At 40.1% G+C, this 19,001-nt stretch overlaps 1 protein-coding gene across 1 annotated transcript in view; it reads right to left on the reverse strand.

Moving 5' to 3' along the window:
• The window catches only part of dnah5l (dynein, axonemal, heavy chain 5 like), a 261,395-nt gene that overhangs the window by 113,960 nt on the left and 128,434 nt on the right, over nt 1-19,001 (reverse strand). The window contains exons 51-56 of the mRNA XM_059972318.1: nt 14,472-14,678; nt 14,036-14,365; nt 12,389-12,595; nt 4,649-4,891; nt 3,709-3,863; nt 1,999-2,663 (exon numbers count right to left, since the gene is read on the reverse strand). Of these exons, the coding sequence (XP_059828301.1) occupies nt 1,999-2,663; nt 3,709-3,863; nt 4,649-4,891; nt 12,389-12,595; nt 14,036-14,365; nt 14,472-14,678 (1,807 nt within the window). The remainder of the gene's footprint in view (nt 1-1,998; nt 2,664-3,708; nt 3,864-4,648; nt 4,892-12,388; nt 12,596-14,035; nt 14,366-14,471; nt 14,679-19,001) is intronic.

The raw sequence follows: 19,001 nt of genomic DNA on the forward strand, positions 1-19,001 counted from the left end.
TTACCTGCGAATCTGCTGGGGTTGTCTATCCAGTGCTCCCGATACAGCCTCCTTCAAATGTAATCTTCACTATATTGGTAAGACCTGTCATAAATTGGGGGACTTCTTCATTGGACACCTTCTATCCATTGGCCAAAAGTGGAAATTCCCAGTGGAAAAACATTTTAATTCCCATTCCCATTCACATGACTTCCTCCTGTGCCATGATGAGGGAACTCTCAAGATGGAGGAGCTACACCTTATATTCCATCCGGGTAGCCTTCAACCTGATGGCAGGAATATCGATTTGTCTTTCTGGTAAAAAAAATTCCCTCCTCCTCCCTTCTTCTTCTGTTCCCTATTCTGGTCTCTTACCTTCTCTCCTGTCTATCACGCCTGCTTGGGACCCCTTCTCCTTCCCTTTCTCCTATGGTTCACTCTTCTCTCCTATCAGATTCCTTCATCTCCAGCCCTTTACCTTTCCTACCTACCCAGCTTCACCTATCACCTTTTAGCTATCCTCTTTCTCCTCTCCCACCTTTTTATTCTGGCATCTTCACCCTTCCTTTTCAGACCTGAAAATGGGTCTGAAATGTCGACTGTTTATTCATTTCCTTAGATGCCTGACTTGCTGAGTTCCTCCAGTACTTTGTGTGTATTGCATTGAATTTTAATGTACTGTCCAACAACATCTGCGTCAAACAGATCGGAATGTACAGTAGAATTTCCATTTGAGTCATGTACCTGAATCTTAAAGTACATATTTAGAAGTGCACATCACAAAGGATGCAAAAGAAAACTTAACAGTTGCTGTTTTTCTGACTTTCGTGCTCTCTCTTTCTTTAGCTTGTGTCTCTTAACAGTTTAACACAGCCATAAGATGTATTTTTTCCAGTTATCCAAGCTTTGCAGAGAAATAACATAAGTCCTCCATTCAAACTTACAATTTTAATGCCATATTTTACTAATACTGCCAAGAATTAAAAAGCTTCATATCTAGAGACACAGGAGACAGTAGATGCTGGAATCTAGATCAACACTCTGCTGGAAGAAGTCTGATGCTAGATGTCAGGTTCTGATGCAGGTTTTCAACCTAAACATTAACAATTCCTTCCCTCCTGAGTTCTTCCAGCAGATGATTTTTAACTTCACACCTAAATGTGTTTTGCTTGAACGAGTATGTGCAGATCTTTCCATTTGCCAGTTTTTGTTTGGGAGTTGCTGAAATGGTGGGAAAGAAGATGGGGAATTTATGTATAAGTGTTCATGACCTCAGGTTAAATATATTTTAATTCAAATAATTATTAAGGGACCAGTGCCTCTGCTTACCATCATTCCTCATCCCTTCCCATTACCCCACTGACCAGACAAATGCAGCATAGTTAGTACTAACATGAGTTAATAAAGCTGTTGGATCCATGCCTCAGTGCCTATCTCCTGATATATGCAAGAGAGCGAATTATTATTGGCAGATATTAATTAGCTGCTCAGTCACTTAAACTAAACAATATTCTGTCATATTCCCAATTAATACACATGGTCACTGAATGATTCAATTTGTTCCCTTATTAATTGTCTCTCAATTTGCAAATAAAATAACTTATTTCTAATCATTAAAGTTAAAATAGATTTTAAGGTAGGGATGTGTCTTGCAACTTTAAATCCATTTTGATTTTATTTAAATTGTTAACAAGCTGGATGTTAAAAATTTTAGTTGAATACCATCCAGCTAAATTAGCTTGTTAATAGTCCTCCTTAAATTTATAAGGAATATTGATGCAAAATAATATTGTTAGGTTTCAATGAATTAATTCTGATTAAATATTTCTGTTGCTGTTTAATTAAAAACTAAAATGCGAACTCATTTCAGTTTCTTCAATTAGAGTTTCCTGAATGAATTTTTAAAATTAAAAAAAAGTATTTAAACTGTATCCACACAGATGAATGCAGGAATTGTCTGCTTATAGATAATTATAGGTTATGAGCATCAACACGCTAATTAAATAGATAAATCCACACCTGTTTTCATTCTGTTAGACAACATTTCCACATGTGCAAATTTCTCTCCATAAATAGTTTTGAAGCCTCCAATAAAAGACAAGTAAGATTTGGGGGTCACATAGGTCTGACGCCTGAATCGTTCGAAGTATTCAACACATTTCTCTGCCACGGTATCTTGAAATGTCCCCATGGTGTTCACAACACTTTGTTTAACTTGTGCTGTGCACTCAATTTTATATGAAGCTAAGAAATGCTGAGCAACAGCAACAAGAGCATCTTTGGGCCAACGCTGAAACCAGTCCATTGTGCAACCAGAAATCAGGCCAGGAAATTTCAATGAACGAGTACGGAACTTCTCCCCAACAGGAGAAAAGCAAAGAACCACGTGTAGATTACTACGCACTCTTGAAAGGAAGTAATCATAGAGATTCTCAGGAGTAGGTGGTCGCCTAGGATACTCTTTTTTCATTACGGGGATTAAATCTTGGGTGATTTCGTCAACTTCATCACGAGCAAAGAGGTTTGAGACTTCACCAGAGGCGAGAACATTGTTCATGTATTCCAAGAAGGACTCATCTTTTATTTCATTGTCTGTAAATATGAATGCCATTCCCAAACCTTTTTGTCCAGCTATTCGGTATAAAATCTTCAGATCATCCATTAGATTGCTTGTGTTGTATGTTCTGAAAAAAACATTAATCTTGTGATGATATTCCACAGTGCCTTTAAGATAAGATTGCTCTATGGTATTTTAGAAAGATGAATAGTAAACAGATGTTATATCAGGGAGAGTTTCAATAGATGATTGAAAAAGAAACTTTGTTAAAGTTTTATGATGATTTTTTAAAGGGAAAATAGACAAAGTAACTTATAGACAGAAAGTAAAAAGAAAAAGAACAAGGCAATAAGGGTCTTTACTTTGTATTTACTTGACATCACTGGGGGGAGGTATAAGATAGGAAAAGGGAGCTACAGAGCAACATTTTATAGGGAATAATGATGACATCAAGGTGTTGCCCCAATTGTGGGGAATTAGATAAACTGTGACATGTTGGGAAGGCTTGTTTTATGGAGATAACCAAACCAACATTTATTAACAATTATTTTGTAATTTTGATCAATATTAAGGGCAGTACGGTGGCATGATCCTAACCCTCCATGTGGAGACTGAATATTCTTTGCATCAGTTTCCCCCAACTCCTCTGGTTTCCTCCCACATGCTGGCTGGTAAAATAATTAAAGCCAATTGCAGCTTGATGATAGAAAAATAGTGTGCAGTTGATGAGCATATGGGAGGGAATAGGTTACATGAGAATATGTGGGGGAATAAAATTGATTGCTTCGAAAGTTGGTATTGACATGATATGTCAAGTTGCCTCCTTCGACATTAGAAGTAAATATGAAAATATTAAAAATTATGAAATTATAGTGCTGTCTACACAATGATATTCCTTATTCACAAAGCATTATCAAGTCGTGTCAGCATACACATCTCAACAGTTTGATGGATGAAATTCAATACGGTTGTATCACTTTCACAATTTAATAAAAGAAAAAAAACTTTACAAGTTATATAATACATTATCCAATGTACTATATATGCAGTCAGTTGCATACATTCTGAATACTGAAGATTTACATAAGCATCTACCTTGCCAAAAGTGGACTAGTAAAAAAATAAAGTCATCATACAGAACTGGAACAATAAAAATACAGCAATACATTTACCTTGTGAGTATAATCTGAAAGCTTTGATATCCTGCAATATATGATGCCAATCTAGTAAGGCTCTGTTTTCCAGATCCACCGACACCTACCAGCAAAGCATTTCCTTGTGGAGTTCGAATGATCCGAGATATCTTTACCAAATGTATCATGGCATCCTTTTAACAACAAGTGATGACATTTTAAAATCTGAATAAAGTCACTCTACCGCACATGTTCTCAAATACTTCTCAGTCCAAGTCCTTCAACTGCTTACCCAATAGCACTGGGGGAGCACCTTTACCAAACAGACTGTAGTATTTCACTAGTTCAGGAAGTTATCTGATCATCACTTTCTCAAGAGTGACTATGCAATAAAAGTACATCAATCAGTATATGTGTTTTTTTCTGACATCACAAAAGCCTTTGAATGCCAACATAAGGGGAATATTGAGGATCTTTTCCATGCTTGGCTGTCTCATAAAATTTAACACCATCCCTTGTCTGCTTCATGATAACAATCAAGACATGATCCTCATCAACAGATCCTCCATAGACTATAGACTGTAATAAAAAGATAACGGTTTCATTGCATTCACCTTTTTCTCAATTGTCCTCACTGTGATTCTCCAAAACCTTTCAGGACGGAATTTCTCCAAAAGTGGAAGGAACATACAAGAACCCAATTAATCTAACTGCCCTTTCTGCAACAGAAATTGTGCATCCCACATAGGACTATACACAAAACAAATCATCCTTGGCTCACCCAAAACCGCCCAAAATATAACCCAAGGCTTTCAGGGACTAAACTTTAATGTGCTCTTTTTTTCTTCACCTGTGACTGTGAGGATATAAGTATTTCCAAATAAACAATTTAAAAAAATTATTGTCTCTTGTTCTTAATTACATTATATCAGTCTGCCACAATTGGCATTACCACAGACAAAACAATTTAAGCTTGTACCTTGAAAAACACCAAATCCATCTTTGCACCTCTGATAGCTTCATTGTATTGCTCCATATACAACTTCAGGCGTTCACTCAACTCATCAAATGATGGAATAGGTTCATAAATTTTAGGAGCTTCCAATTCCATGTCATCTGGTTCATCTCCAGTTGCCTCTGGAGCATCACGTAGGAAATCAACAAAGTAGGCTTCTTTCTGTATATTTGCTAAAATCGTATCACCGTGATCTTCTGAAGCTATCTGTATGGAAACATATTAAATTGGTGATTTGACAGCAAATGTAACCAGACAGATAGTGTAAATTTGGCATGGAGATACAGCAAATCATAGAAAGTCATGTAATATGTCAGCCTGCATTTAAACGTCTAGACAATGAGTAATGTCTTGCCACAATTGTACAAGGTTTTGGTGCAAACATAGCTGCAATACTATGTCAAGTTTTGATCTGTGTATCAGAAATAGATCTCTCCATGTAGATTCACCACGGAAATTTCTGTACAGAAGGACTATGTGAAAAGATTGAGCAGGGTGAGTAAAACTCATTCACCTGACAGAACTTGTTCTCACTTTTAGTGTGGGAGGAGCTAGAAAAGATAGCTCCAGAGGTTTTCACACTTCTGGGCAACTTCTACCAGTTTGTCCATGAAACAGCTTATTCTTCTTTTCTCACGTCTCTCTTTTCTTTTCAAGGTGGCTGGGGTCCTGTCGGAGTCCATGATCTACAGCTGCAACTCAAACTATGGTTCACAGGCAGTGGGTTCTCACTCTTGGACTTGCTGTGCAGCCTGGTGTTTCAACATCTCTAGGTGCAGCCAGGCAGATGTGTACCTTTGGGGTGCAGCCCCATGGACGACCTGATTCCTTGCTGATGTTGCTGACAGAAACATCACGGGAGATTGAAACATCAAGACAGCAGACTGTCGAAAGAATCTCTTTCTCTCTCTCTCTCTCTCTCTCTCTCTCTCTCTCTCTCTCTCTCATGTGTGAGAGACTGTGGCTCCTCAAGTTGGTGGGCTTGGGGAAGTGACAAAGCAGATGTTAACATCGAAACAGTAAGCTGCTGGTCTCCCCTCTTGTTGTTGCAGGAATGATATCTCTATCCCTCGCTAGTGAGAGAGAGTCTGTCTGAGATGTTGAAGTGTTGGGATATACAGCTGCTTTAATGGACTATAGACTATGGTCTCTTTGGGGGCTTTTCTGTTGGTTGCACAAGGGGGGTAAGGTTACAGTGCTTTTGCTGGAGCAAGTGGGAGGAGGGTTGTTGCTTTTGCTGCTGCTTGTGCATGAGATAGAGGAGGGTTTCTTTGGGGTTCTGACATTTCTGTCATTCAATCTTTGGGTTTTTTTCTGTCTCACGGACGTCTGTGAAGAGTAAGAATTTCAGGTTGTAACCTGTATACATTCTCTAGTGTTAAATTGAACTATTGAACCATTGAACAACTTCTACTTCATTTACTTTCTCCAAATCAAATGTGTTGTCTGGGCACTCACGTAGGCCCAAGTTGTGCCTGTATTTTTGGGGATTATAAGAGACTTTATTTCAGCCCTACCTGGGCCGACTCCCTCAACTCTTTTACTAAAACATTTATGACTGCACTGATGCTACCTCCTACGCTCATGCAGAACACAAATGGTTCATTCATTTTGCTGGCAAAATCCCATCACACTCCCACCTTACAAAGAACATGAAACTCAAGAATAATTCAGGGCATTGAGTACAGGAATTGAGACATCATGACACAACTGTAGAAAACATTAGTGAGACTGCACTTGGAGTTCTGGTTGCCTAGCTTTAGCAAAAGTATTATTAAGCTGGAAAGGGTGTAGCAAAGATTCACAAAGATGTTACCAGGATGGTGGGGGGGGGGGTGCTTAAGTTGTGAAAGACTGGATAGGCTGGAACTGTTTTTCCTGGAGCATAAATGACCTAACTGAGATATATAAAACCATGAGAGGCATAGACAAGGTGAATGACCAGTCTTTTCCCAAGTTAGGGGAGCGTAATACTGAAGGTCATAGATTTAAATGGAAACTAGAACAATTTAAAGGAACTTAAGGCAAGGTTTTCCACACAGAGGGTGGTGGGTATGTAGAACGAGTTGCTAAAGGAAGCGATAGATTCAGAAAGGCACATGGTTAGGAAGGTGTTAGCGGGATATCAGTCAAATATGGGAAAATATGACCATCTCAGTAAGGCAATAGACCGTATGGACAAACTGTACTGAAGGGTTTGTTTCCGTGCTGTATAACTCTATAACTCTATGACAACAGAATTGTTGTAGTGGCCAGTTTTAAATCCTCTATTATTGACTGAGATTCCCTTGATGTCAGTGGTGTAGTTGGGGCAGAATTTGTTAGGTTGTCCAGGAGGGTTTCTTGAACCAATATTAAAATCCTTTGAATCCCTATTGAAATAGTCCAACTAGAGGTATATTGGAGAATGAGCCTGGCCAGGTGATTGCCATTTCAGTTGGGGAGCATTTGGGGAACAATGGTCAAAATTCCATATACTTTAAGATAGTTGTTGATAAGGATAAGAATGGTCCTTGTGTAAAAGTTCTAAATTGGGGGAAGACTAATTACAAAAGTATTAGGAAGAATGTTGGGGAAATGGACTGGAGGAGATCAGTTGAAAGTAAGTCCGCTCATGTCGTGTGGAGACCTTTAAAGGCTAACTGAGTAGAGTTCCAGTCCAGCATGTTCTTGAAGGTAGAAACATGGCACTGAGAATAGGTCCTTGGTGCAGAAGGGAAAGATGAAGCAGAGGGGAGCGTTAGTGATAGGGGGTTCAATAATCAGGGCAACAGAGAGGAGATTCTGTTGACATGAACGGGACACCCAAATAGCACGTTGCCTCAGAAGTGCCAGGGTCAGGGACATCTCCGACAGTGTCCACAAAATTATGGAGAGGTGCGGAGAGCAGCCAGGTGTCTTGGAACATATTGGTACCAAAGACAGAGGAAGGAAAAGCAAAGAGGTCCTGAAAAAAGAATTTCGAGAGTTACATAGAAAGCTGAGAAGCAGGACCTCCCAGGTAGTAATTTCTGAATTGCTGCCTGTGCCACATGCCAGCGAGGGTAGAAACAGGATGATAAGGCAGATTAATGCATAGGATGGTTTAAAATAATTTGGTAGGGGGTGGCAACTAGAGTGAAGGGACTCAGGATAGGGCGAATGGCAAAACAGCAAAGGCAGTGTATAATCAGACTGTCAGGAATCAAAAAGGGCAGCAAATACAGTACTCAAAGTGTTATATCTCAATTGATGGAGGGGCAGGTAGTGCTGAGGAAACAGGTAGGCTGCAGGAGTTAGACAGATTAGGAATGTGGGCAAGAATGGTAAATAAAATACAATGTTGGAAAATACATGGTCATGCACTTTGGTATTAGAAATATATATGCAGACTATTCTCTAAGCAAGGGAGAAAAGCCAAAAATATGAGATGCAAAGGGACTTGTGACTCTTTGTGCAGAACACCCTAAAGGTTAACTTGCTTGGAGAGTCAGTGTTGAGGAAAGCAAATGCAATGTTAGCATTAATTTCAAGAGGTCTAGAACACAAGAACAGGGATGTGATCCTAATGTTTTATAAAGGCACTGGTGAGGCCGCACCTTGGGTATCATAGACAGTTTTGGGCTCCTCATCTAAGAAAAGATGTGCTGGCATTGGAGAGGGTTCAGAGGAGGTTCACAAGGATGATTCTAGGAATGAAAGCATTATCATACGAGGATAGCTCTGGTCTATTCTCAATGGAATTTAGAAGGATGAGGGGGAATCTCACTGAAACATTTTGAATGTTGAAAGGCCCAGACAGAGCAGATGTGGAAAGGATCTTTCCCATGGTGGGGAACTCCAGGACAAGAGGGCACAGCTTCAGGATAGAGGAGAGTCCATTAAAAACGGAAATGCAGAGAAATTTCTTTCACCAGAGGATGGTGAATTTGTAGAATTTATTACCCCAGACAGTTGTGGAGAGCAGGTTGTTGGGTGTATTTAAGGCGGAGATTAATACATTCTTGATTGGCCAAAGGTTATGGAGAGAAGCCTGGGACTGGGGTTGAGGAGGGGGAAAGAAAGGATCAGCCATGATTGAATAGTGGAACAGACTCGATGGGGCAAATAGCCTAATTCTGTTCCTATGTCTTATGGTCTTATGTTTAAAAGATAAGGATGGCATTATTTGGGGAACTTGGGATGACAGTGATATTATTAGTTCAGTCAAACAGATAAGGGAAGCATATACAAGGCATAGGAAGCTGATATCAATCAAAGCATTTGAGGAACATAAAGGAAGCAAAAAAGAACTTCAACAATAAATTCAATGATGTTGCTGTAGAGAAGGTGCCAAGAATCCCATGACGACCAGCAAACAGAGATCTTTCCACCATGGATTTAGCTGTGGATAGATTCTGGCTCAGCATCAAGGATATGGATGAAGAAGTGAAAATACAACCTTTAAACCCTCAGGATTGTGTAGGTGGATGAGTAATCAAATGTTACATGAAGGTGAAAGATGATGCTTGTTTATATGGTAACTACTTTAGAGCATGAGCAGTGGACAAGAGATGTGTAGGAAATGAAGTGAAAGAGAAATACATAAACAGTGATACATGAAAATCTGAGATTTGGAGCAACACATAAAACACAGGAGGAATCCAATTATGGTGGGAAATGGACAGGTGTCAGTTTGGCTGAATCACAAACAAAAATACACACAAAATGCTGGAGAAACTCAACAGGCCAGACAGCATCTACAGGAAAGAGACTGGAAAAAGTTTGCATTGAGACCCATCATAGGATTGAAAGAATAGGATTGATATTCATTATAAAAGGAGGAGAGAGAGTTGGAGCAAAAGCTAGTAGATATTACGTGGATCTGGTTGAGGAAGGAGAAATGGGAATGATGGCAGAAGCTGGGTGGAACCTATGAAAGAAACTGGATAGGAAGAATAATGTTCTGGCAGATCACAAGAAATTGTATAAAAGAAGGATCATTGGAGAAACCAACACAGAGAAGAGAAACCAACACAGAAAAATTGATGAAGTTCTGTACTGTAAGGAGAGTTGTCAAATGGTACAGCAGGACAAACATGAGTTCTAAATTTGTGTGGAGAAATGGCAGATGGAATTAAAATTTAGACAGGTGTGACATGTTGTATTTTGAGAAGTCAAATGTAGGAGATGTAATAAATAGTAGGAGCCTTAAGAGTAATGATGTACAGAGTAGTTTAGGATGCTCTCCAGTGGATAGGATAGTATGGAAGGTATATGGATTTTATGTTTGCATCCATGTGCAGGCAGTTGGGATTAGTTTAGATAAGCATTATGACTGGCATTGACCTGCTGGGCCAAAGGCATGGTCCTCCACTGCACTGTTTGATGTTCCACAGTCTATGATCCTATGACTGTATTCCATTCCCATTTCATCCATCTCTGTCACAAATGCTCAGATTGTACACATGCTTCTGAAATGTCCTCTTCTGTTATGAATCACAGCTTCCCCTCTACCATTGCTAATAAACTTCCTGACTGCATTGCATCTCAATTTTCTTTGTCTTTGCTCTCAAGCCTTCCCTCCTGGACAGTACAAGGATAGATTCCCCTGGACACGGAAGATGCTGCAATCTCGAGTGAATCTGGAGCAATAGTATCAACAGTTGGGGAAGGGGAAGGGGCTGGAATTGTTGATGTTTCTGGTAAAAATATTGGATCAGGACAGGAGTTTCCCTCATAGTTACCTTCTACCACACAGCCTCTGCATTCAACAGATAATATAATGAATCTTCTGCCTCCTTCAAAAGGATTCCACCACCATCTTCCCTTTACCTCCCTTTTCAGCATTTTGCAGGGACAATTCCCTTTCTGATTCCATGGACCACTGCCATGCCTTCTTTGTAACTTCAGTAATATGTTGAGCCCAAAATAGATCATTAGAAATGTTGACATCCAGGAACTTGAAACTGTTCACACTTCCCACTTTTGATCCCTCAATGAGGACTGGTGTGTGTTCTCTCGACTTCCCTTTCCTGAAGTCCACAATCAATTTTTTGGTCTTACTGATGCTGAGAGCAACATTGATGCTGCAACACTGCTCAACCAGCTGGTCTATCTCACTTCTGTACGCCTCCTCATAATCATCCGAAATTCTGCCAACGATAGTTGTGTCCTCAGCAAACTTACTGATGCCACAGCCACATACTCCTGAGTGTAGAGAGAGTAGACCAATAGGCTATGCACTCATTCTTGAGGTGCATCAGTGTTGGATGTCAGTGAAAAGGAGATACTATTTCCGATTTGCACAAACTGTGGTCTCCAAGTGAGGAAGTCAAAGATCCAGTTGCGGAGGGAGGTACATAGGCCCAGGTTTTGGAGCTTGTTGATTAGAACTGAGAGTATAATTGTGTTGAATGCTGAGCTGTAATCAATACACAGGAGCCTGACATAGGTATTACTATTGTCCCGTGACCCAAGGCCAAGTGGAGATGCAGTGAGATTGCATCCACTGTAGACCTATAGTGGTGATAGGCAGATTGCTGTGGTCTAGGTCCCAGCTTAGGCAGTAGTTGATTGTGGCCATGACTAACCTCTTGAAGCAGTTCATCACCCTAGATGTGAGTTCAAACTGGGCGATAGTCATTAAGGAAGTTCACCCTGCTCTTCCTGAGTATTGGTATGATTATCACCTTTTGAAGTAGATGGGAACCTCCAACTGCAGCAGTGAGAGACTGAAGATATCCCTGAACACTCCTGCCAGTTGGTTGGCACAGGTTTTCAGAGTCCTACCAGGTACTCCATAACAGCAGCTTACCTTATAACACTTAGGAATGAACACTGAACTTCTGACTTCAGGTAAACTGCTCTTTTACATTGCCCATGATGCTGCTCATGTTCTTGTCTCACTTACTTTCATCTACAGACCTTGTTAATCATCAGTACTCACTCACATTCTCTATGACGTAGAACATAGAAATTACAGTATGTTACAAGCCCTTCGGTCCACAATGTTGTGCCGAGCATGTAACCTATTCTAGAGACTGCCGAGAGATTCCCTACCACATAGCTCTCTATTTTTCTAAGCTCCATGTACCTAAGAGGCTCTTAAAAGACCCTATTGTATTCCCTTCTACCACCGCTACCGCCATTGCATTCCATGCACCCACCAGGCTCTGTGTGAAACTCTCACCCCTGACATCCCCTCAGTACCTGTTTCCAAGCAAATTAAAACTATGCCCGTCATGTTAGCCATTTCAGCCCTGGGAAAAGGCCTCTGGCTATCCACATGATCAATGCCCCCCACCCCCCATCAATTTATACACCTCGATCAGGTCACCTCTCATTTGTCACCACGCCAAGGAGAAAAGGCCAAGTATACTCACCCTATTCTCATGAGGTACGCCCTCCAATCTAGGCAACATCGTTGTAAGTCTCCTCTGTGCTCTCTCTATAGTATTCCCATCCTTCCTGTAGTGAGGTGACTAGAACTGAACACAGCACTTAAAGTCGCTTATAACCTACATATGGTATTTTGTCTTCAATTCTCCTCCCCGAGCTCTGCATCGAAAACTATAAAGCCTCCACTACCATTGATTGAAATGCTAGCTGATTCCTCTCTCTACAGATGGTATTTCTAATGTTTCTATTCTTCAATGGACAACAAATATCATGAATGTGTTTATAGATTATATTAATTTCCACAAAGACCCTTCTTTAGGTAGGAAGAAACATATATTGCCTAACCTTGTTTACAGTGGCATCAAACCAGTCCTTGTCCTGTTGATTGGTAAAACGATCTGCAATAACACGAGTACATTCATGCTGAAAGAGAGATACCAAAACATATGCAGACTGGCACACCTCCGATGTGACATTGAGAATTCCTTGCCAAATACGACTAAGGTCACGGAGATTGAAAATATAGTGAAATTTGGCTGGAGTGGGAAGCATCTGTAAAACAAAACATGTGAATAAAGTAGACGAGAAGATTACATTAGAAAATGACATAATCAAGAATGCAAATAAATGTAATCTATTCTGTTTCTTCATCGTAAGTACACTAATTTGCAAGTGCCCCATTTCAGCAGGCTGTTAATCTGGCCATTCCCAGTTAGCAAACATTCACTTAATTAATCTCTGTGATAACAGAAATTGAAATTAACTTAATTTCTCATTTAAGTAAAGTTTCAACCAAAAGGAGGGGATCTGGGTACACAAACATGTAAAAATGTGTGATTTTCTTTTTGATCAGGTTAATGGGAATGACTCTGTAAATTACATAAACCATTTAAAATGCAAAACAAAATTCATTTAGATTGAGCAACTCACCAAAATGCTGGAGAAACTCAGCAAGGGGTCAGACAGTATTCATGGAGGGAAATAAACAATTGACTTTTCCAGCCAAAACACTTCATCAGAATGGATTTTGGCATAGCAGAAGAACTAAGGGTTATGGGGAAAGGGCAGGTAGGTGGAGCTGAGTCCACAGTCAGATCGGCCATGATCTTATTGAGTGGCAGAGAAGGCTTGATAGGCCGTTTGGCCTAAAACTACTTCTATTCTTAAGTTCTTATTTAAGCAATAGCAGTCTCCTATCCCACAACAAAAGTCTACAACCTAATGATATGAGCACTGAACTGTCCATTTTGAGATAACCCAGTTCTTCGGTGTTCTATTCACACTCCCACTAGTCTACCCAGTTTCTCACTCCTCTTGTTCAAAGTAAATATATTATCAAACTACATATTCAACTCTGAGATTCATTTTCTTGAGGGCATTCACAGTAAATCCAAGAACCATGACAGAATCAATGAAAATTTGCTCCCAGCAGGCTGGACAAATGACAAATGTGCAAAGAACAACAGACTTTGCAAATACAAAAGAAAACAAGTAAATAAATAAATAAACAATAAATATTGAGACGTGAGATGAATAAGACCATTTCCATCCTCCACTCTGCAAACTCTGATTCTATCTGCTCATCATTGTTGAGAGAACAAACCTAGACTACCTTCATGAACCACTGTATTCATTTGTTGAAGAAACTCCCACTGCAGCAGATTTCTGGAATTCGAACTCAATGATGAAGAAGATCAGCTAAAGATACAAAAGCCTGAAAGCACATACCATCAGACTCATAGACAGCTTTCACCCCTCTGTTTTCAGACTCTTGAACAGTAAGATGGACTTTTGACCTCACAATCCACCTCATTGCAATCTTTCACTTTATTGTTTACCTGCACTGTTCTTTCTATATTCTGTTATTGTTTTACCTTGTTCTACCTCAATGCACTGTGTAGTGATACTGCATGAACAGTATGCAAGACAAGCTCTTCACTGTATCTTGGTGCAAGTAACGATAATAAACTAATACCAATACCAATATCGTACCTTAATCTTGGTAGCTTGCCACAATTTGCGAGTGGTTGATACTAAAGCTGAGGCTAGTTTGCAAACCTCTTCAGGAAAACCACGCTGCTCACAAAAATAGCCACTTGCAATGGTTCTGAAGATCTTATCAATGGATGCATTTGATGGTAATGTACAGTTATAAATTGTGAATTGTCTCTTGAGACGTTGAGGGATGTCATTTCTGCCACCGCCAGGATGGATCATGGCAGCAACAAACTGTACATCAACAATGCTGGTGAACTCTCCAGGTTTTTCTAGGTTGTAGAAGCCCTTCTGCTCCATTAGCTGCCGGACAATTTCATTGGTTATCTGTTTAATGAGAAGAGATTTATATTCAGCAAGCTAATGCACAAAGTGCATGAAAGCAGATTTTTTGAAAAAAAGTATCAACAACCGAATTAACGAACACATTTACCTGATCACCCCATTCATTGATCACAGGCATGTTAATGTCATCAATAAACACAGTCATTTTTTTACCACTGGGTGGACCATATGTACTGCCCATGCGTTTATCCACGTAACTTTCAACAGTCCTTTGGAACATATTTGGCAGAGTGGCAGAGGAGAAATTCAAACTTTTGGTTGCATGGACTTCAGGATTATACTTGCTCATATAGCCCTGCAAATGAATATCAGAAATGCAAATTAATGATTCAAATATAATCCAAAAAAATGGCATTCATCAATAAATGTACTAAGAAATTCTAGTACAACCAAATGGGTGCAGCTGCTGGGCATCAAGACTTTGAGAGCAAATGACCAAACTTTACACAGTTTCAAAGCTGTAAGCCAAAGATCAACAGCCATAGGCACAACTGTGGCCAGAGATGAATGGGCATCAGGGCTCAAAATCTTAGAATGTGAGGCAGTGGAGGCTGGGTCAGGACCAGCAACTGAGCATACAGGAGCTGGGGTTATAAGGGAGCATCAACTCTGCATGCAAGTGTGAGAGTATCAGTGAATCAGGACCTAGGACAGGTAGTTTGTGGTGAATGGTAAAGTAAGGGCAGCAGATCATAGGCCTAGTAATGGGGGCATGTTAGACCATCACCATAATAAGGGCCTAGATATGAGACCAATGATGAAGCTAGGAAATGCACTAAGCCAGAAAACAATGTTGCATTTTGAGTGGCCATCAATAAGCATCTCCCAGATAATGCTGTCCAAAAGGAGAAATTTTCAGGGAATGGCAACATATTACGTGCACCTGATATGAAAACTACATCAGTCACAACTGTGACTAATGCCACAAAGCAGCCGGGAATTTCCAGAGAAAGCACAACAACACTGAAATGGTCACTCCAAAATAAATGGGTTATAGCAGGACAATGCTGATATCGCAGTGCCACAAACTTCCAACCTTGGTAAATTTATCTCTAATTTCAGATTATGCCTCCTGCTAACAAGGAGAAGCAGTTTTTCTTCACATCAGCTGGTCTCCTTAATACTGTGAAACCTTTGCTTAAATCACTCTCAGCCTAAATTCTAGAAAACCACAATCAAAATTTGGTTTGGGATCTTTTTTTCTTGGAGTTCAGTCAATTAAATCAATAACAAACCTCCTCCAAAGTCAACATATCCTTCTTAAGGTTAGTCTTCTTGCTGTTCATAGTAATCCAAGTATTGTTCAACTAGCTAACCAATACGTTCTGTTTGTCTTTTTTTTAAAACTTTCAGTATTTATCATTGACAAGTTAACAATCTAATCATGTGGATCCCAAACTTCCTTTGGAGCTGTGTTTTTTTATATATGTTTTTCATTTATTCATTTATTTAATTTAAAGATAAAGGATAGTAACAGGTCCTTCCTGCCCAACGAGCCTGTGCTGCCCAATTACATCCATGTGACCAATTAATCTGCTGATTCATACGTCCTTGGAATTGGGATGAAACAGTTGCACCCAGAGAGAACCCACATGGCCGCAAGGAAACCACACAAACTCCTCAGAGACAGCAGCAGTTTTGAAGCCAGGTCAGCGGCACTGTAATAATATTACACTAACCACTCTGCTACTGTGCCACCCTCCATCTTGGGAGATATTAGTGTTATCCTATTTTGATATAAAATTATCACCATTTGGCCCCAGGTTGCTGGTTTTTCTCATTTGTTTATTGAATTCTCCTTGTAAGTTAATGTTTTAAAATCCAATAATTTAGAAAGTTAAAGAGTGATTTAATTGATTTCTAAAATATTAAGCTCACACAGGCTATAAACCAAGAGCAATTAAACTATTGCAGTGTCATTTCTTAAGGTATAGTGTAACTGATGGCCAGGTCACCAGGTGAATGCTCCTGCTTTTATATTAACCCGAGATCAGATGAGTTTTTTTTAATTTATCAAGTAAAGGATAGAAGTTACAATAGTGTTTACTGAGGAAGTGCAATACTGTGTTCATTACTCACTCAATACAGCACTGAAGAATCAACCTAAACAATATATTTAAGTCACAGAGAGCCCATCAACTGCAGAGTATAGAGTGGTAACACTGAGTCAGTTTGACACCTAATCAACTATAAACTGGAATAAGTAAACAAGAAGATAATGACTAATAAACAAACTGATTTGGAGTGTGTTTGATTTTCCCCCCAACCCCCCACTTCCTGGGCTAAGCAAGACAGAGCTAGTAACCACCTGAAGTGCAATCTATGCAATGTGAAGTGAGCATTTCTGGATTTATCAGTCTTGCCTGGATGTTCCCCAGTTACAGATTCACAAATACATTGCCAAAGTCAGAAACAGAGATCAAAAGCAATTGCTCACCAGCAGTAATATTGTGGAACAGCCTTACAGAATTTTAATACTATATAAATGTATTGATGGAGGGTAGAGCTTAGGACATTTGTGCTTAACAGTGACTCCTTTACTTGCTTCTTCAGAAACAGCTCTATATCTATCCTTAGTATCTCTTTTTTTCCTTTTCAAGGTTCCTTTGAAGACCCTGACCTGGGGTTAAATGCTGACTTCAGTTCTTTGCGGGAACGGAACCCACTCTCAGGGCCTTATTGACCGGCCACTTTTCAATATGCCAAGGACATGGCCTAGAAGTCTAGCGTGCCTTCAGGGTGTTGGATTTTTGTGGCTCTGGAGCCAGGAAGGTCGGTGCCACCTGTGACGAGATCCTAAGGTTTATTCAATATGGACTGTGCCTTTAAAAAGAGAGAGAATGTGTGTACACTGATCCAGAGAGAGAGAGAGCACTGAACAGCTTGTGAGTTGCCATGGTTACAGGAGGGCAGAGCTATATAATGGACAGCTGGCGTTCGGCATGTTTGGGATATATACACGGTCAGCTGGCTTTTCAGACAGACATACAGAAGACACACAGAAGAAATAGACACTGGATGAGCCTTGAGTGCCCATGAAAGTGTGGATTTTGCTCGCAGTGTGGAAAAGGGGTGACCGGTGGAAGGCTATCAGTGTGTTTAACCTTTGCCTAGGTTGATAGCTTTACCGCATAAAGACGGTACCCTTTTGTGTGATCACAGTCATTGACTTTAACAGGACTTCAGAGGACAACTTAGGAAGAATCAACGGCATCTGCTTACTTGGAGAACAAATCACCTCCCTCTCCTAAATCTACTCAACTCAATATCACACACTGAACTGATTCCATTCCTATACCATCGTAAGACTGTATCATTTACCACCTGAGCTTTAAGAAGTTTGGGGTTTATATTTACACCCTTATATGTGCATAAACTCTGCTAACCTGTTTGATTTATCTGTTTTTATATTACTATATTACAAGGTTCCACATGGAAGGTTAGTTAGGAAGGTTCAATCGTTAGGTATTAATATTGAAGTAGTAAAATGGATTCAACAGTGGCTGGATGGGAGATGCCAGAGAATAGTGGTGGATAACTGTCAGGTTGGAGGCCGGTGACTAGTGGTGTGCCTCAGGGATCTGTACTGGGTCCAATGTTGTTTGTCATATACATTAATGATCTGGATGATGGGGTGGTAAATTGGATTAGTGAGTATGCAGATAATACTAAGGTAGGTGGCGTTGTGGATAATGAAGTAGGTTTTCCAAGTTTGCAGAGAGATATAGGCCAGTTAGAAGAGTGGGCTGAGCGATGGGGATGGAGTTTAATGCTGATAAGTGTGGGGTGCTACATTTTGGTAGGAATACTCCAAATAGGACATACATGGTAAATAGTAGGGCATTGAAGAATGCAGTAGAACAGAGTGATCTAGTAATAATGGTGCATAGTTCCCTGAAGGTGGAATCTCATGTGGAAAGGGTGGTGAAGAAAGCTTTTGGCATGTTGGCCTTTATAAATCAGAGCATTGAGTTTAGGAGTTGGGATGTAACGTTAAAATTGTACAAGGCATTAGTAAGGCCGAATTTGGAGTATTGTGTACAGTTCTGGTCACTGAATTATAGGAAAGATGTCATCAAAATAGATAGAGTACAGAGAAGATTTACTAGAATGTTACCTGGGTTTCAGCACCTAAGTTACAGGGAAAGATTGAACAAGTTAGGTCTTTATTCTTTGGAGCGTAGAAGGTTGAGGGGGAACTGGATAGAGGTATTTAAAATGATGAGGGGGATAGATAGAGTTGACGTGGATAGGCTCTTTCCATTGAGAGTAGGGGCGATTCAAACAAGAGGACATGAGTTGAGACTTAGGGGGCAAAAGTTTAAGGGTAACATGAGGGGGAATTTCTTTACTCAGAGAGTGGTAGCTGTGTGGAATGAGCTTCCAGTAGAAGTGGTAGAGGCAGGTTCGGTATTGTCATTTAAAGCAAAATTGGATAGATATATGGACAGGAAAGGAATGAAGGGTTATGGGCTGAGTGCAGGTCAGTGGGACTAGGTGAGAGTAAGCATTCGGCATGGAATAGAAGGGCCGAGATGGCCTGTTTCCGTGCTGTAATTGTATGGTTATGTTACGTAGATACTAATAGTGTTTTGTTTGTAGCAAAACCAGACTCCAG

This window comes from Hypanus sabinus, chromosome 6, assembly GCF_030144855.1.
Source record: "Hypanus sabinus isolate sHypSab1 chromosome 6, sHypSab1.hap1, whole genome shotgun sequence".
NCBI classification, from domain to species: domain Eukaryota; kingdom Metazoa; phylum Chordata; class Chondrichthyes; order Myliobatiformes; family Dasyatidae; genus Hypanus; species Hypanus sabinus.